The 25132-nt window shown below is 46.5% G+C and overlaps 1 protein-coding gene across 1 annotated transcript in view; it reads right to left on the bottom strand.

The window, feature by feature from the left end:
* The window catches only part of TGM3 (transglutaminase 3), a 131686-nt gene that overhangs the window by 18299 nt on the left and 88255 nt on the right, over positions 1-25132 (bottom strand). The window contains exons 2-7 of the mRNA XM_017971902.4: positions 14843-15016; positions 14257-14493; positions 13540-13658; positions 11636-11764; positions 7265-7442; positions 7025-7160 (exon numbers count right to left, since the gene is read on the bottom strand). Of these exons, the coding sequence (XP_017827391.2) occupies positions 7025-7160; positions 7265-7442; positions 11636-11764; positions 13540-13658; positions 14257-14493; positions 14843-15016 (973 nt within the window). The remainder of the gene's footprint in view (positions 1-7024; positions 7161-7264; positions 7443-11635; positions 11765-13539; positions 13659-14256; positions 14494-14842; positions 15017-25132) is intronic.

The following is a 25132-nucleotide window of genomic DNA, read 5'->3' as shown; positions in this document are numbered from 1 at the left end:
CAATTGAAATGATGTTATTTTTTAAGATTTTGTAATGACATGGGGAATGCTCATGATATAATGTTTTGCAAAAAACACATGACTAAAACTAATGGCGAAGTGGCTGGTTTTGAGGTGTGGGAAAAAGTGGGATGTATCTATTATATGTTCTGTCTTCTACTCATGCCTTGTAAAACGTATCATCCCAATTCCACAAATAACAATAACTCACAGAGAAAAGATGAATGGAAAACTACCGAGTTTTAAAAATATGAGAATAAGATCGTAAATGATTTTTATTATGTATCCTGAAATTTTCTACACTATTTTTAAAAGGAATCATAGAAATGGTCTCCAGGACCCAGCAAGAGTCTTTTTGAACAGGCTTTTAGGATCAGTTAGAGCTCACCAAGGAGAAGGCAGGGGAAGAAGTGTGGGAAGATGATTCTAGGTGGGTCAAATAGGCAGGGGAGAGATGAGAAAGTGAATGGGAAAACCACGTTTCACATTCAATTTGATCCTGGCAGAGTATCCCAGGGGAAGGGCAAGTAGGTAAAAAAAAAAAAAAAAAAAAAAAAAAAATTGATAAGTAGTTGTACTTTAATTCTTGCTTGCAAGGCAGGAATTTAAGCCAGCGCAGATAACAACTACATCCTGGATCCTCCCTCAAGCAAAAGCCAGCCACTTTAGTTACACGTAAATATTTGGGATGTGCATCTTTCTAATGCCCAGTGGCGCCATGTGGAAACTCCGGTGTGAGTTTCTGGTTGTGTGTCACGCTCTCTCCCCCTGCAACCTCGGGCTCCACTCCTTTCCTGAAGGTTTCAGGAGCAGGAGCTCAGGAGAGGACAGGCTGTGGTCATAAGAACTACCTGAGGCATTTATTAAAAAGTGCAGATTCCTGCTGCTCTCATCTTTCTCCGCCCAAATTAATTCTGATGGGATCTTTGACATTTATAAACCACTGCTCTAGAGATACCAACTGAGCTATGCTTACCTTTGAATTCACAGAAATAGGAGATCCTGCCTAGAAAGTGGCCCCAAGCCCCACCCTTCTGTGGGTAAACTCCCATTTGTCCTCCCAAATTCTGTTCAGATACTACCTCTGCCAAAAGCCTTTCCTGACACGCCGAGAGAATGCCAACCATACCTCTGTGCTATCTGTGAATCTTGGAAATAATTCACTGATTTTGTTGCCACTCCATAATTGCCAAGCTATTTATACAGCTATAAACTCCTGTATTCAGTCTCTAAGGCCCAGTTAGAAAACAAAACAAACAAAACCCCCTCCGGCACAGTCCCTGCGTCTTGTTCCTCCTGGTGCCCAGAGTCCAGTGCAGGTGTGCATGGAATCACGTCTGCTGAATTATTACTGGGCTGAAATCACTCTCCTTCACTTCCTAAGGGCCTGGGAGCCAGCCCAGGATTAGTGGAGGCAGGTATTCAGAGGCAGAGGCCGTGGAGAGATTGTATGAGGAGCCAGTGGCTTGGCTGAGGTGTGGGTGCTGACAGCTCTTCTCTGAAAGGACTGCCCAACTCTACCTCCCCGGCAGGGCTGGGCAGTCTCTAGGTGCCTTCTACCTCAAAGTTCTGCAAAGTTTACAGGTAGAGTCAGATCTATGACTCTAGAAATTGGGGGATCAAGTCAAATGAATGAAGAAAAGCCAGAAAAGCCAAGATAACCTTGCCTGAATTGTTCCAAATCATTCGGCTGCTGCTCAGTGGCTGAACAGGCTCCAGAGACCTCCTTTGCAGTGGCCCAGAAGGAGGACATCTCCAAGAAGCATCCCAAACTGAGCTCCCTGAAAAGTGTCCTCACTCCGAAGACAGGGAAATCTCTGGAGCTGTGTGCCTCCTAAGCGAAACCATTGGCATGAGCGGAGTGGCTTAGAAAAAAGTTTTCTCCACTGGCTGCCATGAATGTGATTAAAAGACCTAGAAAAAGGCACTGCAGTCCCCTGATCTGGCCCTTTGTTTTAAAAGTGGAAAATTGAGGTGTAGCAAAGGCGAGAACTTACATCATGTTATACACTTAGAATGTCTAAATGTCTCCGGTGTTTATCTGTAGACAAGTTTCTTCTCTCAGGCTTTTGTTTTCTCATCCATAAAGTAACGTGGGGATGGTAATCACAATGTCTGCGTCATTCGTGAAGATGAAATGCAAGCACTTAGAACAGTACCTGGCACACAACAATTGCTCAACAAATTATCAGTTGCTGCTGTTATTATTACTAAGCACTTCTAGTGCTTCATTGCCCTTGATTCTCATTCTGTTACTCTAGGCAAATCTGGACAAGGTTCTAAAGCTTTCAACACTTTTTGGTAACATAGAAAGATTCAGATCATAGGTTTTCTGTCCAAACTCCTGTTGCCCTTATATTAATGGTTCAATCATTTCACTCCAGGCAGAAACTGGCTCCCGGTTTAGCTCTCCCCTGCATAGGATTTAATGGGGAAGGAACAGTAGGGCTCCCTTGGGAGGGCTAACTCTCTTACAGAAAGGGGAGTGGGCTGAAGTGGCAGAGAATTAAAAAAATTTAAGCTGGCAAAGGACTTAAGGGATCATCTGGTTCTAGGCCAACCCTTATGTTTCACATATGAAGAAACTTGGGATCAGAAGGATGAAGTGTCTTGCAAAAGCTGCACAGCAATTTGGCAGTAGGGCTGAAGCTGTGCTTGGGACTCCCTGTCTTCATTCCCCAATGGCATGAGGGCTGGAGGGAATGGAGTAGGGAGTAACTGTCAGTTCCCTTGGCTTTCTGAGAAGGTTCGGAAAAGGGGAGGGGAGGAGAGGGGTGACAAGACCCTCAGGAACAATGGGAGCTTCTGCACCTGGCACCCTCCCATGAGGCCACAGAAATGACCACGAAGTCACTCTAGAATGTCTTCATCAGCTCCTACTTGTCCCAAAGGTGATGTTAAGCTGATGGGGGAGGGGTGGGCAGTGTGAATCAGTAACCAAGAGACCTGCGTTCTAATTCTAAATTTAGCTTAAAATCCCCACTTTCCTGCTTCCAGGATGCCTTCCTTGAGGATTTCCTAGGAGTTCCCAATTCCCTTTCTGAATCACTTCCCTGCACATCACCCACCATGCTTGTTGCTAATTAGCCTCTACTAGTAGCTTCCCCACCCCCTGTCTCCTAACAGCACCGTAAACCTTTCAATGGAGGAGCTGAGACTTAAGCTTTCCAGGTCCTTGCAGTTCCTAGTGTACAGGATAATCACAGAAGGGATATGCCAAGGGGACCCCCAACTTGTCTGACCGACGGTCTCCTTTTGTAGAAGAAATTAAGGTTAGGAATGGCATGGATCCAATGATCAGAGCTAGTTGCAATGGGATTTTGGACACAAGAACAAAGCAAAGCCCAGGGAAAAGAAAAGACACTCATTTATGAGAAGCTGGAAGACAGTCCGGCCACAGGGAAGCAATGTCATTCCAGAGAAAGTTCTGTACGTGCAGACCAAGAAAGAAACTCCTTAAATAAGCTTTCTCTCCCCCAATAAAACCCCGAAATCCATTGACCTGGGGCGCGTTACATAAACCTCACTCTCCTTCAGAAGGGAAGGGATGCTTTTATTACTCAATTGGGTTGTTGTATGGAGTTGTTATTTATTTGTTTTAACAGCCTTTTCCATTATTATCTATTTTCCTTTCACTTTATACCCTTAGTTACATTAAGCACAATTCAGAAAACTTAGATGTACTTATTCTGGGAATGATAAGTAATAAAAATATTTTACATAGACTATCTCAAAATGGAACATTGGAAAATAAGATGGCATCTGTCTTACAATTATCTAGCCATATACATGCATGTGAGCAATTATGCGTGTGTGTAGCCTTCGAAATGGATTAAAACAATAGATAAATAGGTACTTTATATAGACACATAGATATCAGTGCATATAGATATAGACATCCTTGTCAATTGCCATCCGGTAATAACTTGGTATACGATATAACCTTAAACAGTTATAATAATATCTGTTTTATATCTACATAATATCTATCTATGCAGTTATAGATATGTCTACACATTTTATATAACCTATTGCTAGCAGCATCTGTCATAAAATTATGTGTGTGTGTGTGTGTGTTCATGCCCATGTGCATTGATAGTGTGCACATAGCATATTTATGGCTAGGGATGTAAATGCCCAAATATATATAAAACGTTTTGGACAGGGACAGTGGTTCACGCCTGTAATCCTGGAACTTTGGAAAGCTGAGGCGGGTGGATCACCTGAGGTCAGGGGTTCGAGACCAACCTGACCAACATGGTGAAAGCCCATCTCTACTAAAAGACAAAAATTAGCTGTGTGTGGTGGTGCATGCCTGTAATCTCAGCTACTCGGGAAGCTGAGGTAGGAGAATTGCTTGAATCCAGGAGATGGAGGTAGCAGTGAGCCAAGATCGTGCCATTGCATTCCAGCCTGGATAACAAGAATAAAACTCTGTCTTAAAAAAAAACAAAAAAAAGTTTTCAGAATCCAGAATAAACTCTAAGCTTTTCATTCTGACAACTAAGGCATATAATAAGTATATATATATATATGCTAAGAGAAGATGTGTTGCTTTTCTTATTCTCTTTAAGAAGTGCTGGTCACGGCAATCAGGCAAGAAAAAGAGATAAAGTGTCTTCAATTAGAAAAAGAGGAAGTCAAATTGTCTCTATTTGCAGATGACATGATTGTATATTTAGAAGAGCCCATTGTCTCAGCCTGAAATTTCCTTAAGCTGAGAAGCAACTTCAGCAAAGTCTCAGGATACAAAATCAACGTGCAAAAATCACAAGCATTTCTATACACCAGTAATAGACAAACAGAGAGTCAAATCATGAGTGAACTCCCATTCACAATTACTACAAAGAGAATAAAATACCTAGGAATACAACTAACAAGGGATGTGAAGGACCTCCTCAAGGAGAACTACAAACCACTGCTCAAGGAAATAAGAGAGGACACAAACAGATGGAGAAACATTCCATGCTCACGAATAGGAAGAATAAATATCCTGAAAATTGCCATACTGACCAAAGTAATTTATAGATTCCATGCTATCCCCATCAAGCTACCATTGACTTTCTTCATAGAATTGGAAAAAACCACCTTAAACTTCATATGAAACCAAATGAGAGCCTGCATAGCCAAGACAATCCTAAGTAAAAAATAAAAAATAAAAAAAGCTGGAGGCATCATGCTACCTGACTTCAAACTATAGTACAAGGCTATAGTAACAAAACAGCATGGTACTGGTACCAAAACAGAGATATAGACCAATGGAACAGAACAGAGGCCTCAGAAATAATGCCATACATCTACAACCATCTGACCCTTGACAAACCTGACAAAAACAAGCAATGGGGAAGGGATTCCCTATTTAATAAATAGTGTTGGGAAAACTGGCTAGCCATATGCTGAAAGCTGAAACTGGATCCCTTTTTTACACCTTATACAAAAATTAACTCCGGATGAATTAAAGATCTAAACATAAGACCTAACACCTTAAAAACTCTAGAAGAAAACCTAGACAATACCATTCAAGACATAGGCATGGACAAGGACTTCATGACTAAAACACCAAAAGCAATAGGAACAAAAGCCAAAATAGACAAATGGGATCTAATTATACTCCGGAGCTTCTGCACAGCAAAAGAAACTATCATTAGAGTGAACTGGCAACCAACAGAATAGGAAAAAATTTCTGCAATCTACCCATCTGACAAAGGACTAATATCCAGAATCTATAAAGAACTTAAACAAATTTACAAGAAAAAAAAACCCCATTGAAAAGTGGGAGAAGGATATGAACAGACACTTCTCAAAAGAAGACATTTATACAGCCAACAAACATATGAAAAAATGCTCATCATCACTGGCCATTAGAGAAATGCAAATCAAAACCACATGGAGATACTACCACACACCAGGTAGAATGGAGATCATTAAAAAATTAGGAGACAGCAGATGCTGGAGAGGATGTGGAGAAATAGGAACACTTTTATACTGTTGGTGGGAATGTAAATTAGTTCAACCATTGTGGAAGACAGTGTGGTGATTCTTCAAGAATCTAGAACTAGAAATACCATTTGACCCTGCAATCTCATTACTGGATATATACCCAAAGAATTATAAATCATTCTTTTATAAAGACACATGCACATGTATGTTTATTGTGGCATAGTTCACAATAGCAAAGACCTGGAACCAACCCAAATGCCCATCAATGATAGACTGGATAAAGAAAACGTGGCACATATACACCATGGAATACTATACAGTCATAAAAAAGGATGAGTTAATGTCCTCTGCAGGGACATGGATAAAGCTGGAAGCCATCCTTCTCAGCAAACTGACACAAGAACAGAAAACCAAACACCACATGTTCTCAATCATAGTAGGTGTTGAACAATGAGAACACATGGACACAGGGAGGGGAATATCACACATTGGGGCCTATCCGGGGTGGGGGGCTAGGGAAGGGAGAGCAGGGGCTGAGGGGAGATAGGGGAGGGACAGCATTAGGAGAAATACCTAGTGTAGATGACAGGGTGATGGATGCAGCAAACCACCATGGCACATGTATACCTGTGTAACAAATCTGCACGTTCTGCACATGTACCCCAGAACTTAAAGTCTAATAAAAAAGAGAAAGTTTATAAATAATTTGGATTATCTGAAATGAAACAAATGTATATTTCTTACTGAAAAAGTGACAGTTTCAACTTTTATCTTCTAAAGTAGTGTAAGGTCTAATGGATCCCATGAATTTAGAGTGAATTTAGGAGCCCTGTCTTTCACTAGGAACAGACCCTTTCTCTGACGGTAGCAAGAGAGGACTAGCAGACTGCAGAGCACCAAGGAGAGGTGTCTCAGGTGCTGCTAAGTCTGTAATCAGTGTTGCCATCATTTCCATTCTATGCCCTGTGCTGACATGTTACTTGCCTTGCAACTCCTGTTTGGAACTGGGTCCCAGGAGAATGGTGAGAGTGAGAAGGCACTCAAATGTGGTGCTCAAGGTTCAGGGAAAAGGTGAGATACTTACCACATGCTATCGCTACCCTTGTCCAGGGGGTTTCCCATGGGGTCGTAGTACACGTCCACACTGAGATTTCGGTCTGTGTCATGAGCTGAGTTGAAGTTGGTGATCACCCGGGAAGGAATCCCCAAAGACCGCAGCGCTGCAAGTCAAGGTGTGCGTGAGGACTCAGGTGGTGGAGGTGGTACCTTGGTATATCCCATTGCCACCCACTGACCCAGCCAAGGCACGCCATACCCAAAATACCTGTGTTGAGGGTCCCAGCAAAGACCCAGCACTGGCCAAATCGGACTGGCCTGAAGCCAGATTTTTTCCAATCCTTGAGGATCTCCACGCTGCCATTCCAGTTCCTGGGGTCCCGGCCACCCGTATAATTGCCGCTCCAATTTCCAGTAAGCACACCATTGTCATCGTTGCTATTGATCTGGGCAGAAACCACCCCCCAAATGAGTCAGCACTAATGCCTTTCCTAGGAAGGGTGACATGCAGAATTAAAGGACAAGGTGGGGAGTTGAGGAAAGAAGGCAAGGACTGTGATTGAACTTTTCTTTGTCTTTCTAGGTGACTTGGGGAAGATCATTGTAACACTTATTCCCTATGGGTATGGAGTGGTTTACGAGTTTAGAGGTGCTTTCCCAAACAGGCTGTGTTTGACTGTCCTTGATCCATATATCATTCCCGCGCAGCAGGCTGATATGGGAAACAGACAGGCAGCTTGTCTGTGGCAAGGCAGGGGCACAAATCCAGCTTGCAGAGGACTTCTGGCAGGAAGTAATGGCTATCACTGTCATATGTATGCCTGGGAGTCCATGGTTTGAAATCTTTTTTTGGTGTATTGTCTTATAAAGGGTCACTTTATTTATTTATTTTTGTTAGTTTTTGATATGGAGTCTCTCTCTGTCGCCCAGGCTGGAGTCCAGTGGCGTGATCTCGGCTCACTGCAACCTCCGCCTCCTGGGTTCAAACAATTCTCCCGGTTTGGCCTCCAGAGTAACTGGGATTACAGGCGTGCGCCATCATGCCCAGCTAGTTTTTGTATTTTTGGTAGAGACAGAGTTTCACCATGTTGGTCAGGCTGACCTCAAGTGATCCACCCACATCAGCTCCCAAAGCATTGGGATTACAAGCGTGAGCCCCTGCACACGGCCAAAAAGATCACTTTAGAACTTCAGCAACTAACTTCTTCTTGGAAAGAATAAAGATAGAGTGTTTCTTTTCTTTCATTCCTTCAGCTACTCGTTCATTTGTTAGTTTACTCATTCATTCATTCATTCATTCATTCGTTTAAGGCACGGTTCTAGTGTAAGTGACACAACCAAGAGGCAGCCTGAAAAGATCGCTGGATGAGAAATCAAGAGACTTGAGTTCCATTGTCTTTTAGGGACATACCTGGAAATATTTACAGGTGAAATGATGACAAATGTGTACTGTCTAAGCTTTCTCAAATTATCTGTGAAAGAGAGGGCCGGAGATGAAATGACACTGGCCCTGAAGGGGTAATTGTTGAAGTTTGCGATGGGTACACAGGAGTTCATTATGCTTTTCTCTCTACTTTTATATAGGTCTGAACTTTTCCATAATAAAAGTTAAAAGAGAAAGAGAGAAGGAGACACCGAGGTTACAAACCCCACCTGGACACTTGCCAACTTGATGATTGCACAAAGGTCCATTCACCTCTCTGGGCCTTAGTTCTTCACCTTCCAACAGGGAAGGGAATTAATTTTCAAGGGAAAGTTAGGACAAAGGCCCTCTGAGGTGTCTTCCGCAGTCAAGGTTCAGGGTGTATGAAATGGATCCTGGTCCAGCCTCTCATTGCAGTGGTTTATCTCAACTGTGGAATGAGAGGCTGGACCAGGATCTCTGATGGCTCCTCCAGCCTGTGAGTCCCACCCCTTCTCCTTGGAGTGCCTGTAAGTGGTAAGGCCTATGAGAATGGACAGTGTGGACACAGAAGGATCCTTGCCCAGGACAGGCCATGTCCAGCCTTGCCAGCCCCTCAGTGCAGTGGTGAGTTCTGCACCCCTTCCGGGAGGGCCTGGGCTGTCATGGCAGAGTCAGGCAAGACAGGGCCTCCTTCGAGATGGAAGGTTGTGCAGCCCTTCCCCATCTCCTGAGTCACTGGTGCTCCAGCCTCCAAAGTGGCAATCAGCACCATCATCTCTGGCGGAAAGATGAGCATTTCAAAGCTCTGCACAGGCCATAATTAGCTCATGGCCCAGCCCAACTGGGAGGTCTGAAAAGAGCATCAGGGAGGTGCAGCTGAGGAAATTGGCTCCACGATAAAGTGGTTTGGCCCTGGGGTACGAGTGAGTCAGCGGCTGCAGGAGCCACCAGCCTCACCCACTGTCTCCTGGGCCAAAGAGGCTCAGCTTTCTAAGTGACCAGGGCTTTAACCCCAGCTCTTCCAGGTCATTTGGTTTCAAGGTTCTGCTCCAGGCTCACTTCCTCTCCATACCCTCCCTCGGCTACTCTGGTCCTCATTCATCTCCTTAGAGCCTCTAAGTTCCCCGGGCCTTACTCCTTTCCTGCCAGGCTCGGCCTAAGACTCAGCTCTTTCCAAAATCCCTCTCAGATGCACACCAGATTTTTATCATGCAGCTGAGAAGTTGTTCACATTTCTAACCAAGTAACTAGCTCATTAGCACGAACATACCCAGCTCAAAAGTCAAGAGATCAAGAAATGCCTAAACCGTGAACCATATAAATAAATAAACAAAGGTTACAGCATATCTGGGAATTATTTAGTTTAAGAGGGTTAAAGAACTCACTTTGACTTTTAGCCTTTTTTTTTTTTGAGACAGGCTTTTGCTCTGCCACCCAGGTTGGAGTGCAGTGGTGCAATCATAGCTCACTGCAGCCTGCAACTCACGGGCTCATGTGATCCTCCCACCTCAGCCTCCCAAGTAGCTGGGATTACAATGCCTGGCTCCTTTGTGTGTGTGAGAGTGTGTGTGTGTGTGTGTGTGTGTGTAGATGAGGTCTCGCTGTTGTCCAGGCTGATCTCAAACTCCTGGGCTCAAGTGATCCTCTGCCTCAGGCTCCCGAAGTCCTGGGATTACAGGTGTGAACCACTGTGCCTGATCATGACTTCCAGCTTTTTAACTTCCCACTTTTGTGCAGGTTGATCTAGGTTTAGATATTTTGCATGACTATTTTTGGAAACAGGCTCTTCCTCTATAACCCAGGCCTGAGTGCAGTGGTGCCATCACAGCTGACTGTAACCTCAAGCTCCTAGGCTCAAGCAGTCCTCCTGCCTCAGCTTCTGAGTAGCTGGGACTACAGGTATGTGCCACCATGCTTGGCTAATTTTTGTCTATTTGAGATAGGGTCTCACTCTGTCACCCAGGCTGGAGCACAGTGGCATGATCTTGGCTCACCACAACCTCTACCTCCTGGACTCAAGTTATCCTTTCACCTCAGCCTCCCAGGTAGCTGGGACTACAGGCACATACTACCATGCCCTACTAATTATTTTTTATTTTTATTTTTTTGTAGAGACAAGGTTTTGCTATGTTGTCCAGGCTGGTCTCGAACTCATGGGCTTAAGTTATCCACCCACCAAAGTGCTAGGATTACTGGTGTAAACCACTGTGTCTGCCTATGCCTGGCTAGTTTTTTTAAAAAAAATTCTGTAGAAATGAGGTTTCACTATGTTTCCTGGGCTGGCAGCAAACTCCTAGGCTCAAGCCATCTTCCTGCCTCCATCTCCCAAAGCACTGGGATTAGAGCCATGCCCAGCCTGGATGGAGACATTATCTACACAATGAGTATAGAATCATAGATTCCTCCTAGGGGATATAGCTTGTGTGTGTGTGTGTGTGTGTGTGTGTGTGTGTGTATGTGTGTATGTGTGAGAGTGTGTGTGAGAGTGTGTATGACTATGTGTGTGTGTGGTGTGTGAGAGAGAGTGTGTGTGAGAGTGTGTATGACTATGTGTGTGTGTGGTGTGTGAGAGAGAGTGTGTGTGAGAGTGTGTATGACTATGTGTGTGTGTGTGGTGTGTGAGAGAGAGAGAGTGTGTGTGTGTGTGTGTGTGTGTGTGTTGTAGGGGCATAGGCCTTTTGTATGGAGGCTTGTTCTGGTCTGACTTGCACGCCTTGTGCCTTGAGCAAGCCATTTCAGCTCTCCAAGCTTGTTTCCCCATTTAGATCATGAATGAGGCGCCCACCATCTGACACTCTGGGCTGTGTAAGAGATGGATTAGGCAAAGGGTCACCACCTCCAGTTCAACAGGGGCCTTGCTTCCTTTCCCAGGAGGCTCAGTGATGGAGCAGAGGCCTAGCTTTGCATCCTCCCCTCCTCCCATCCTTGGGAGGCACCCAAAGAGCAAGTTCCCTTTTCCTCTGAGAAAGGCTTTACAATGTGGAAAGGGCTTTGAAGCCGGCTGGACCTGCGTCCGGCTCCGCCTCTGCCACATACTCACTTTGGCCTCAGGCAAGCCCTGTAACTTTGAGGGCCTCATGCTCGAAGTTGGTAAAATGTGGATGGTTCTAACCACCAGCTGTAACTGGTGAGGCTTTGAATGAGATGACATCTGAAAAGAGTGTGCGTGCCTAACCCATAGGTGGTGTTCAGTACATGATGACAACTAGCTGTGATCATTTTCATGTTACTCACCATGGCACTTAGCACCCGGCCAACGTATTTGGGGTCATTTCTGTGGGCCACGTCAGTGGCAGCGTCACGGCGGTAATTCAGACTCCTATCCAAGATTGAGAGGCAGATGCTCAGAATGTCTTCTTCAAACTGTTTAGAAAGAGACCATACATTGCAAGGAAAGAAATGACAAGGAGAACTGGCTCAAGAATGAAACTACACTGGTGAGAACCACAGAACGGTCAGATCCTTTGACTCTGTGGCCTCTGGAACCCAGAGCTACTGAGGATAGTCACCATGCCCAGCCCTTAACCCTGCAAACTCATCCAGAGCACTCACTATGCCCAGGACCCCGGGTGCTTCCTCAAAGGCAGCTTTTGAAAAAAGAGAGAGAGAGAGAGAGAGAGAGGAAGAGAAAGATAATAAATTTAAAAATTATAAGAAAGAAAAAAGCATATGACCTTGTGCAGACTCTTCCTAAAGTGAATGCGTGGGAGGCAGCCAGGGCTAGCCGGCTCCCCGGCTGCCACAACCTCAGGAGTGAGTCGTTTAGCCTGTCTTGCCTCGATTTCTCCATCTGTATAATCAGGCCAAACTCATCTCAGAGTTTCCTTCTAGCTCTGCTTACAAGCCTTTTTTTGGAGGGGGGGGGACAGAGTCTTGCTCTGTTGCCCAGGCTAAAGTGCAGTGGTGCCATCTAGGCTCATTGCGACCTCTGCCTCCTGGGTTCAAGTGATTTTCCTGCCTCAGCCTCCTGAGTAGCTGGGATAACAGACACGCGCCATCACTCCGGGCTAATTTTTGTATTTTTAGAAGAGACAGGGTATCGCCATATTGGCCATGCTAGTCTTGAACTCCCGACCTCAGATGATCCACCCACCTCAGCCTCCCGACGTGCTGAGATAACGGGTGGGCCACGGCACCCGGCCTGCCTGTGATTTTGAGCATGTTATTGAGACGTCTGGAGAACCTAGTATCCAAAGAAAACCTCTTGCTAAAGTCTATCTATTTGAAGACATTGTCACAAAATAAGGCTTAATTGAAGTCAGTGCTTCCCAAACTGAGAAGGCTGGGCTCCTCTTGCCTTAGGTCTTTGCATTTGCTTTTCCTTCTGCTTGATGCTCTTTCCCAAGATCTCCGTCTGGTGCCCTTGTCTCCTTCAGGTTCCTGATCAAAGGCTCCTCTCTGAGTGAGGCCCTCCCCGACCATACCATCAAAGAACTGGCCTGTCTCCCACTCATAGGTGCACTCTGTGCCCTATCCTCTTTTTTCCTTCCTCTCAGTGAAGGAGATAGCCGACTTCCTCTGGTTGACTGCAGACAGGGTCTGCAGATGGTCCAAGCGTACATCCTTCTGATATCCAAGGCACCCGGCCGGAGGTGCCTTATTCTAATGCCTTTGTCTGGTGGATAAAATAAAAGATGGAGGGCATCCCTGAAAGTTGTCTAAACTGACTAAACCTGAGAACTCTGTAGACTCAAATGGGAATCACTGTAATAAAGGACCAAGCGGCTATGGCTTGGAAAGGCTGAACGAACACACTAAGGAAGTTTCCCCACATTTTCCCATGGAATGAAAAACAGAAGCTACATGACTGCCCCCAGTGTCTCTAGTGGGCCTTATATTTATTTGTGCACCATGGTACCAATACTGCTTCATCACATCCATTGAGTTACGTGTGTGTTCTGTCTTGCCTACTAGATTGCAACCCCCTCAACAACGGATCTGTCTTATCTTCTGTATCGTTAGTGTGGATCCCAGGGTTTGGCACATAATAGGTGGTTAATAAAAGTCTTCTGAAGGCATGAACAAATTGAAGTGCAGGCAGATGGACCGATGTGGGACTTCCCATTGATCTGTGGGGCAAGACGCTGAGCTTCTTGGGTAACAGGGACATTACCCTCAGCCTCCTATGACCCTTTTACCTGTCCAAAGTTCCAGCCAATCATGCTAATTCGGTTTGTGCTTCCCACATAGATGATGCCGGCATCTTCCTGAACGTACTCTTCTCTCTCAGCATGGTTACCCATAAAGACACTATCCACTGTTTGATACAAAAAGCAGACATCAGGGACTAGAATTCTAGGAGGACTGTAGGGATAATTCCTCCGCTCCTCCCACTCCTGCACTGGCCAGGGATTTGGAGCAAGGCCCACCATTAGCCCTCCCCACCTGACCCTTTGGGCTATAATTCTTCCAACTCCAATTGTGGGAACCATAAGCTGGAAAGAGAAGCTAGGATGACCCGAGGGTCTGAAAATGAGAGCACAAGGATGAGACACCTGCTCTTTCTGGCAGAAAGCTATCTCCGTGCTGCGGAATTATACTGTGGTATTGGCCCTTAGAAGGCACCATGCTATGCAGTTTGTAAAAGCTCAATGTGATCTCCACAATATTCCCAGAAGAAACAGCAGGATGTCCATTTAATGGTGAGGACTTAGGATCTTGGAGAGATTGAGGGACTGCCCAGACCCAGACAGCTGCTTACATGTCACAGCTCCTCATTTCCAGCTTCTGTGCCCTTTCCACAGCCCATGGACTTTTCCTAACCAAACTTGAGCCTGTGAAGATCATTTTCCCCACCTCCTTTCTCTTTTCTAGCTTAGGCCAGGGCCGAGAGTGTGGGTGGTTAGACAACCTACCATTCAGCCAGGGGTTAAAAAGCAGGATGAACTTCCCAAGGTTCACAGAGGAGACGCCGCCCTGGGAGATCTGGAGGGCCATTGTGTACCGTCCTATGGGTGCGCTGGCGGGACTGGAGATGTTGATGGTCACAGTATTGCCGTTGCTGGCCTGGAGCACTGCACTCCAGCCTCCGCTACTGCCATTGGAGAGTGGAAACACCGCCTTCGTCATGGCCGACTCTGAGGGGTAAGGCCCTGTCAAAGAAGACAGAAGTTAAGAGAAACTGACAAGCACTGGTCAGACTGTGGAGAGACCAGATTCCAATACAACCCCCATGTGGGGGACATGAGCCAATGTAGCACCATGTTCTAGCACCGGAAGTAACCGGAACAAACATACAGGCCAGATCCCCCTTGATTTGAGGATGATGACTCTCAGGCTCAGAGATGGACAGCAACTTGCCCAAGGCCACACTGAATCAATGACAGAGCAGGGCTAGAGCCCAGTGCTCAGTGGTCCCAGTGGGGTCCCCATCACTCCTTGAATGCACAAGGGCCACACAGGTATGTGTGTGTTTGGGCAGGGAGGGGAACACGCAGGTACCTGTGGAGACAATGAACTCTAGTCTTTCTCTCGAGCCAAGGCCTTTGTTCATGACCATTAAGACCTCGAAGTTTTGGCCTCTCCGCAAGATGAGCTCCTGGCTGGAGAACTTGTCTGTGTGATGCGCTTGCCGGTTGAAGGCCGTCTGCCAGTTGATACTCTGGAGTTCTAGAGCTGTGACAGAGAGGAGAACCTGAAGTCCTAGGAAGTGAGGAATGGTGGTGTGGGGGAAGGGTGTAAGTTACCAAAGATGGGCTGTGGGGTGAGGCTCGTTAAGGGCAGAGCCAAATTACCAGAATCACATTAAAATCCAAAGACCTTGACCTTGCATAGGAAGAACATCACAACCTATTCCCAGTTAATCTTTCAAGACTCAGTTATGCCAGCTCCCAGGATGCAAGATTATAGAATATGCTCTGCCCTTTCAGACAGCTGAACCTCTGTGCATCCTGTTCCCACGGCTGAGAGTGTCTTTCCCTCTCCGTCTGCCGACTGTCACGCACCCTTAAGGAAGAGGCCAAATGTTCAGCAGAGCTCCATCCAATCAATGAGGAGAATTAGGTCACCAGAGCACATACATTCTGTTTGCTTTCAGCATTTCTCATTGCTTTGTGGATAGGGGCTCCAATAGAATGGAAGGGAGGGGCTGGGCATGGTGCCTCATGCTTGTAATCCCAGCTCTTTGGGTGGCTGAGTCTGGCGGATCACCTGAGGTCAGGAGTTCAAGACCAGCCTGGTCAACATGCTGAAACCCCGTCTCTATTAAAATACAAAAACTTAGCTGGGCGTGGTGAGAGACGCCTGTAATCACTTGAATTGGGGAGGTGGAGGTTGCAGTGAGCCAAGGTCATGCCATTGCACTCTAGCCTGGGCGACAAGAGCAAAACTCTGTCTCAAAAAAATAAATAAATAAAACTGAAAGGAGGATACTTGTCTTACACCCATCACCCTGGTTTGGCTTCTTAGTTGTCCCTTTGTGTGTTTCCAGACACCAAGCACGTTTTGCCTCTCCAGCATCTGGCAAGTGTTTACTTTTGCATCCTTTACCTTCTCTGTCTTTGCAGTGCCTTGACGTTGGCCTCGACCTCTGAGGCTAGGGAGGCTGGCGGAGACTCTGAGTAGTGTTTCTAGGCCTAGAGATTGGGGAATCCTTGACCCAGAGGAGACTTGCAAGAGATGTTTATAGGAGCAGGTCAAAGGCCATGAAATACCTAGATAACACCTGAGGACAAACATCTCAAAATCCACCCTCCGGATTTCTTCTCACGTGGCTCTGAGATGATGGAGCTAAACTGAGAAGGGTTTATGAGAGATGCCACAGTTACAAGGAATTCGCTGATATCAACTTTTTGGGAAATCTTCCTGTGAGTTTTGTTTGAGAGGTTACGTCACCCATTCCTCTGCAAACCAAACTGGCCTCTGTCTTTGCAAAGAGGCCACAGCTCTGATGAGAGTGTGAGGGCGCATTCCAGTGCCAGACACGGCTCTTTTTTATACGTGTCCACCTCTCTGCATCAGAACATACCTTCTTAATCTTTTATTCTGTTTTATTTTTGAGTCAGGGTCTGGGTCTCTTGCCCCAGGCTGGAATGCAGTGGTGTGGTCTCAGCTCACTGCAACTTCTGCCTCCTGGGCTCAAGAGATTCTCCCACTTCAGTCTCCCGACTACAGGTGCGAGCCACCACACCCAGCTAACTTCTGTATTTTTTGTAGAGACAGGGTTTTGTCATGTTGCCCAAGCTGGTCTCGAACTCCTGGGCTCAAGAAATCAGCAGACCTTGGCCTCCCAGAGTGCTGGGATCACAGGCCTGAGCCACTGTACCCAGCCCCCTCTTGATCTTTATATTCTGATGCCTAGCACACTGCTTGACTGTATTAGGATAATTGGATAAATAAATGAATGAAGGAATAAATGAACAAACAAAGACTAATGTCATGAGATGACCATCATAACAGCAGCTCACAATTTAGTCTACCAGGAAAAGTGAATATAAAGTACTTATTTGATAAAAATATTAGAACAACTGTTATTCATAGGACATTGTGTGAGGCACAATGCTGAGAGTGTAGATGTGTATGAAGTGTGGTTGTAACTCTCCAGGAGCTTTGGCAGTGGATAAGACGAGCAGAAGTGATCGTGAATGATGGAATGGGGTAAATCAAGGAAAGGCGTAGGAGAGACGCAGGCGAGGAAAAAAACTCACTTTCAGTTGTAGGGATCAGGAAAAGTTACATTGAAAATGCTGGCCTTGAAAGGAGGGAGAATTTTGTCAGGTGCCCATAGAGCAGCCTGCACTCTAGACAGTGGGAAGGAGAGGCCCAAAGGTGCAAGAGAAGGAGTAATGTAATTTATCTAGAGTGGGGTCCCTACATGGAAAAGGGAGAAAGGCGAGTGGGGGCCAGGGCCGGACTGGGGAGGGGCTCCCACTCTAGAGCACTGGAGATAGGGCAAGAGGGTCACCACAGGTACCCTCTCCAGTGAAATGTAGACTCCCTGGGATGGTGAGCCATCCTGCCATTGAAGAGGGGCTCAAGAGTTGAGCTTACTTCCAGCTCAGGGTGCTGAAATTCATTCATTCAAACATCCACTCATTCATTCATTTAACAAATATTCATTGATAGTGAATATTTATCGGTGATATCAGTTTATCAATGGATATTTAACAAAGATCCATTGATAATAAATTAGTAGGTTTTTACACAAATTCGGGGAAACTGAGACATCGGTCCAATCCACAAGGATCTGATAAATGAAGGAAAGAAGTAAGGGAGTACAGAAAGGACAGCAGGAGCAGGGGGGAAATGAGCATTCCTGCACCAGAATAGCCAACAGAGACAGTCCAGAACTCAGACACGGGCAAACACTGTGTACAGCTGGGTTGATACATGCCAGATCTCTCTAGCGAAACGGCCCCAACTTTCTAGCCCCACCTTCTGCCAACCTTGCTCACTACTTTCTGTGCATCCCAGCCAGTTGTGATTTCGTAGAGCTTTACTTGCTTTAGAAAAAGAAAGGCTAACAGTGGCTCATACTGTAATCCCAGTATTTGGGAGGCCGAGACGGATAGGTCACTTGACGTCAGGATTCAAGACCAGGCTGGCCAACATGGCAAAACTCTATCTCTACTAAAAATTAAAAAATTAGCCTGATATGATGGCACATGCCTGTAATCCCAGCTACTCAGGAGGTTGAGGCAGGAGAATCACTTGAACCTGAGAAGCAGAGGTTGCAGTGAGTCAGGATCATGCCACTGCACTCCAGCCTCGGTGACAGAGTGAGACTCCATCCCAAAATAAAAAAATAAAAGAAAAAGAAAAAAGAAGAGCTCTCAAATAAGAACCTCTGGGAATATGTTTTTTAAAAAGGGGAGGCTCTATGGAACATGTGGTTTCAGACCACTTGAGCTTTCCTAGAGGTTCTTCACCCCACTTCCAAACCCCAAAGGATGCATGTCCTTTTCCAGGTAAAGCACGCTCTAGACCATGAGTTTTTGAAAGCAGAAAGTCTAACTCGAGGTGGCTCTTTGTCCAGCACAGGTGTAAGGAAAGAGGGGCGGGGCACTCAGCATCTCTTGCTGGCACCTGCCTCACCCAACAGTCCCACACCCTTCTTGGCTCCACCAAAGCTTATGCATTGTTTACTGTGGCTGTGTCAATAGTAAAGGCCTCTTCCATTAATCCCAGAGATCAATGTCTTGTCCCTAGAGAGGATGACAAAGAAAAGCCTGAGCTCCAGGGTGCCTCCCAAGAAAAGAGGCACCTGCAGAAGAGAGATGAGGGGCACTTCACATGCCCCACTAAGTCAGACCTGGGGTGACTGTGGTGGTGATGATCATGGTATTACTGGGCATTTGTGTGCCAGCCATCTTTCAAAGTGTTTACATGCATTAGCTCATTAACTCCATGAGGCAGGCACTTGTAACTGTCCTGTTTTACAGGCAAGGAAGCCAAGGTGTAGAGAAACCAAGTACCTTGGTCGTGGTCACCCCACTCCACAGTGGAGGACTGCAGGCTCCAGAGCCTGCATCATTATCTCTGCCTTTTCTGACACCAAGTATGAGCCCCCACAGCGCCAAGGAGCTTTGCTAACTGTTAGGGTGGCTGTGGGATGTGCCAGACTGCTTTGAGCTGGAGGAGGAGGAAAACTGGGGCTCACTTTTTTTCATCCACCTTCTTTATGTCAACTGCTATGCGCAGTCTACAGAGCACGTTATATATGTCGTCAATGAAATCTTACAACGAGAAACCAAGGCTCAAAGAGACCAGGTAGTTTATCTGAGGTCACTTACCTGGTAATTGGCAGAGCTAGGATTCTGAACCTAGGTGTGGCATAATGAGAAATACGTATTTGATTTCTGCTTTTTCTTGGCACCAAGTTCCTGAAGCCCTTGGAATCTTCAAAGTGATGAGTGACTTTTTGTATTCTAATGAGATAACTGGTACTGGAGGCTCCTGGATAGCCTCAGGATGGGAGCTGGTTGCCAAGGGAACAAACCAGTGATTAGGGGGTTAGGACTTTCAGCCTCATGCCGCTATCCACCTCCACAGAGGGCAGAGGGGCTGGAGATTGATTCCAGCACCATTGACCGATTTAATCAATCATGCCTATAAATGAAGCATGATTTCATCAATCATTCCTATAAATGAAGCCTTCATAAAAACCCAAACCCCAAAGGATAGAGTCTGAGGAGCTTTCAGGTTAAACACGCGGAAGTGCTGGGAGGGCATGGGGACTCTGCGCCCCTCCCACACCCGGTCCCAGGCATCTTTTCCATCTGGCTGCTTCTGAGTTGTATCCTTTGATCACAAGCTGGTCATCTGTTTTCCTGAGTTCTGTGAGCTGTTCTTGCACATCTCCAGACCTGAGAAGGGGCTGGTGGGAACTCCCGATTTAAATCTGGTCGGTCAGAAGCACAGCTGACAACTTCTGAAGCAATAGCATCTGAAGCGGGGGGCAGTCTTGTGGGACTGAGGGGTGTGTGCACACCCTGCAGGCTGTGTGCTAACTCCAAACAGTGTGAGAATTCAGTTGAATTGTAGGACACCTGGTGGGTGTCCACTGAGAATCGCTTGGTATGAGAACAAACCCCACACATTTGGCAGCTGGGAAGTATTGAGAGTAGCCTGGAAGAAAAAATGGTGTTTCCTTTTCACCAGGTCTTACTGACCCTACCCTGTGACCGTGGTCCTGAAACCTCCTTCCAGAAGAGGGTCTCATGCAGAATTCTGAGTCCAGAAGGTGCCCTAAGTGGTGAGGGGCCCTCATGCTGCATCGTCCATCTGCTAGCATTTGGATACTGACAGAGGGGAGAGAATGAGCTCCTGGAAGGAAAACATCTCTTCCAAAAGAGCCATCTTCAGGGGAGCTGGACAAAGGGGACAGCCTGCTCTGCAACCCGAGTAGGGCATGCCAGCTGAGAGCATGCTCATCAAGTTTCTGATGTGGTTCTGAAACCTCTCTCCCCTCACCAGCTGCCTCCCTCAGGTGTCGTCCTATCCCTGAACCATAAGATGGCTCTGCCAGTCCCCAAATCAAGTATCCAATGATCCTGGCCCCCCAACCCCAATGCGCTTGACATAACACTAATCACAGCCAACTCTGTCAGAATGTGTAGGAAAGGAGAGGGGGAGAAGGTCCCCAACTGTCTAAGGTTCTCAAGTTTACAGCTTCATGTGCACTTACAGGCCTCAGGGCTGTCTTCTGTACCAGTCTGGGTGAAGGGAGGAGAAGAAGAGAGGAGTGCCATGATTCCTGTAACTGACTCACCAACTTACACACTTAAAAGAAATCAGTGGGAAAAGAAACCTTAGAGACAAATCACATACTCCTCACCCTTATTCCAGACGTGAGCACACAGAGGCCGGAGAGGTGGTTTGCCCACAGTGTGACATCTCTAAACTCTGATGCCAGTGCTCACCTTATAATTCCATGCCACCTCCCTGAGTTACTGCTTAACTCCTGGGGCAATTTCTCAGGTTTTTTTTCCTGAGAACATAGGTGCCAGCAGCAATCCTAATGTGGTGGACTGCCAGATAAATATCTATCCTGATGTTCAATTGCTCCTCTTTCCTGGTAATGAAATCCCCCATATGTATAGGCACTACTTTCCCAGGCTCCACTCTGGCTCAGTGGCCATGAGGGTAAGTTCAGGTCAAAAACTTAGAGGCAGAAGTTACAGATGTTAATTTCCAGGAAATATCTCTTTTAAAAAATTTAGGTAGAATTCACATAACATAAAAAAATCACCATTTAAATCACCATTTCAACCACTTCAAAATGTACAATTCAGTGGTGTTTAGTACATTCACAATGTGCAACCACCTCCATTATCTAATGCCAGAGCTTAGATTCATCACTCCCTAAAGAATCCCCCAATCCATTAGCAGGAACTCCCCATTTCTTCCTATCCCTAGCCCCTGACAAACCCAACTTTTTCTGTCTCTATGGATTTGCCTATTCTGGGCATTTTATTTATTTATTTATTTTTGAGACAGAGTCTCCCTCTGTTGCCCAGGCTGGAGTGTGATGTCATGATCTCGGCTCACTGCAACCTGCACCTCCCGGGTTCAAGTGATTCTCCTGTCTCAGCCTCCCAAGTAGCTGGGATTACAGGCATGCATCACCACGCCTGGCTAATTTTTTATATTTTTAGTAGAGATGGAGTTTCACCGTGTTGGCCAGGCTGGTATTGAACTCCCAGCTTCAAATAATCCACCCACCCTGGCCTCCCAAAGTGCTGGGATTACAGGTGTGAGCCACCTTGCCCGGCCCTATTCTGGGCATTTCATATATGAACAAGTGGGATCACACAATATGTGGCCTTTGGGTCTGAGTTATTTTACTTAGTGCAATGTTTTCAGGGCTTAGTCATGTTGGAGGACACATCAGTAGGTCATTCTTTTCTTATGGCTGAATGATAGTCTGTTAAATCAATATTCCGCGGTTCATTGATGCATTCATCAGCTGATGGACATCTGGGTCCGCCCGACCTTTCAGCTACTGTGAGTAGTGCTGCTATGAACGTGTACATGCAAATGTTTGTTTGAATACCTGTTTTCAATTTTTCTTTCTAGAAACCTCTTTGTAAAAACAGTGGGCAAATGCCCTTTGCCTGTTTTCTACCTCTTGTTCCATCCTGCTGCCTGGAGTGTGGGTGTGACATGGACAAGGCTCTAGCAGCCATCTCAGACCATGCAGGGCCGTACGTACCCTAGCGATGGTGGGGCAGAGACTGGACAGAGCTGGGTCCTGAGAATGGTGCCACCTCCCAGTCACTTGGCCTGCCCAGAACTGCCTGCATCCAGGTCGCTCATGTAAGGAAGAAGGACACTTCTGTCTTATTTTTCGAAGCCATTGTTTTGGGGGATTCACTGTCAATCACAGCCAAACATAATCGCAAGTATGTTAATGTAACCCCTGCCCATTTATTCTGTGGTCCCTCTTTGGCAGGGGCCATGTGAAAAGCATAGAGAAACACTCTGGACTGTGAAAGGGAAGTTGCTAGTCAGCTGTCCCAATTCTTACTAGCCTGGCTCTGTAATCAAATCACCTGCAGCAGGCAGGTGAGAATGACTTGGTCACCGGGTGTGTGATGGAGCTCTCATCTCCTATTCCAGGGAGGACCACCCCACAGAGGGGATTACAGGGGGCCCAACATGGAGTGATGCTACTCCAGTGGCTGGTACTATCCCTAGCCTCCACCCAGACTCTACTTCCCACATATTTTCTCTAGACCTAGATGCATTTTTATCTTACAAAAGTCTAGAGTTTAATGAGGGCTGATAGAAATGCTAAAACATGGCTGGGCCTGTAATCCCAGCATTTTGAGAGGCCAAGGCAGGTAGATCACCTGAGGTCAGGAGTTCAAGACCAGCCTGGCCAACATGGTGAAACCGCATCTCTATTAAAAATACAAAAATTAGCCGGGCCTGGTGATGCATGCCTTTAGTTTCAGTTACTTGGAGGCTGAGGCAGGAGAATCACTTGAACCCAGGAGGTGAAGTTCACAGTGAGCCGAGATTGCGCCACTATACTCCTGCCTGGGTGACAGAGAGATTCTGTCTCAAAAAAAAAAATTCTAAAAGATATCTAGCTGAGTGGTTTTTGAACTCTATTGAGAGAGGCCAAATCAAGAAATCTATCTAATAGTCTTTACACACGTAGATCTAATAGTCTTTACACACGTAGATCTAATAGTCTTTACACACGTAGATCTGGAACTGACACAAGGTTTCACAGGGCTAATGCTTACTATGTATCAGTGTAATCTGATATTTTCTCTTCTGCTTTTTGTTTTTTCTCAATGGCTGCTTATAGTTCACTAAACTCATTTCACAACTTGCTAATGGATGGCAACTGGCAGCTTGAAAAACAGTGATGTAATCTCATATGCCCACATGACAGGTCAGAAAGCTGAGGCCCTGAAAGGGGAAGCCATCTGCAGAGGTCACAGAGTTGAAGCAGATCTTCGCCCGGAAGCCAGGTCTCGGATCCTGGTCACTGACAGGCTGTGAGTCATCCCACTTCCCACCCCCAGACACCGGGAACATCTTCAGCTCCCGACTGGCCCCTCCTCTGACTCCAAGGACACGGGTGCTTTCCTGCTCCGCACCCACCCTCTCTCCTTTCTCGCTTTCTAGCCTGTGCCATTTCCTTCTAGCTTCCCCCACAAATCCTGACATTTTCAAGCTCTGGGCAGCAGAGGTGGTGCAATTTCTTGGCATTCAGGCAGAGTAAGGGACTGGTGAGGACGAAGAGGAATGAGCCCTGGACTGGTGCCTGGACCTGTGAGAGGGCCGGGGCAAGGGTCTCAGTGTCTCCAAAGTGCACTTTTCTCACCTGTAGAAGAGGGATAGTGAGACCTGAACATCTTTCCTCTTAGGGTTATTGTTGAGATTCAACATGTACCCATCAGTAGCCCCCAGAGACTGGGGGAAACGAATGCCTCCAGATTCCATATATAATGGCAAAACAATCCAAGAGCAGAAGAGGGGTTGAGCTTTTAATGGGCTGTTATTGAGGACCTCTTATGTGTCAGACACTGAGCTAAGCATTTCACCTCCATTATATCTTTTAATAGTCACAAAAACCCTATGATATTGCTATCCCCATTTCACGGATGAGGGATTCGGAAGTCTGGTCAGGTGAAGTCACCTACCCAATATCACATGCTCAGGTAGAGGCTGGACTCAAGCCCAGACTTAAAGTCAATTTTCCCTGACCCCAAGCTGCCACCCTGCAGCAGCCAAGGCAGCAATGACTTAGACACAGGTCCTGGAGGGGCCGTCCACAGCCTACTCCCTGCCTACACACCCTGTGGTCAGGGCAAAAGGAGAGGACGGAAAGACTTTTCTTTCTAAGAGAGAGTTTAGAATCTCTGAGACCAGAGGCTCTCAACCCTAACTGCACAGAAGAATCACCTGGAGAATGTCCTATTGGTCTGAGACCATCCCAGGCAAATTCAATTAGAATCTTTGGTTAGGGATGACGCTGGCATTTTCTTTCTATTTTTATTGCTGTTGTTGTTGAGACAGAGTCTCTCTCCATTGCCCAGGCTGGAGCGCAGTGGTGTGATTTCAGCTTACTGCAACCTCAGCCTCCCGGGTTCAAGTGATTCTCCTGCCTCACTGCAACCTCAGCCTCCCGGGTTCAAGCGATTCTCCTGCCTCACTGCAACCTCAGCCTCCCGAGTAGCTGGGACTACAGGGGCACGCCACCATGCTCCACTAAGTTTAGTATTTTTAGTAGATGAGGTGTCACCATGTTAGCCAGGCTGTTCTCGAACTCCTGACCTCAGGTGATCTGGTGCCTTGGCCTCCCAATGTGCTGGGATTATAGGCGTGAGCCACCGCACCTGGTCAGCATTTTCTTTAAAGCTCTCCTGGCGATTCTAATGGGTGGCAAGAACTGAGACTCACTTCCTTAGGCCTATTTATCATCTACACTTATCAAAACTCCTTTACATGAATTATCTGACCAGAGCCACCCCGCAGCTACAGGAAGGAGGCAGGGGAGGAGTCGCTGTCCTCTTTTTACAAATAAGGAAAATCAGGCTGAGGGAAGGGAAGGCTGACTCTTTCTGACTGCATCTCTCAGCTTCTACCAAGACCCTGGGGCCTTGAGCCCTCCACTGCTAAGCGAGGTTTCCTGACTTCAGCATACACCCCAGCCCGGCATGTGGGCCCTGGGGAGGAGAATGATTGCCCCATCTGCAGAGCGTGGCCCTGCGGGGTGGAGCCAGCATGAAGTTATTTGAGATGAACAAGAGGAGTGCACAGGCATGAGGACCT

The sequence above is a fragment of the Callithrix jacchus genome, chromosome 5 (genome assembly GCF_049354715.1).
Source record: "Callithrix jacchus isolate 240 chromosome 5, calJac240_pri, whole genome shotgun sequence".
Classification (NCBI taxonomy): Eukaryota; Metazoa; Chordata; class Mammalia; order Primates; family Cebidae; genus Callithrix; species Callithrix jacchus.
Note: the sequence above shows the minus strand (reverse complement) of the source record. Positions and strands in the feature narration are given on the sequence as shown.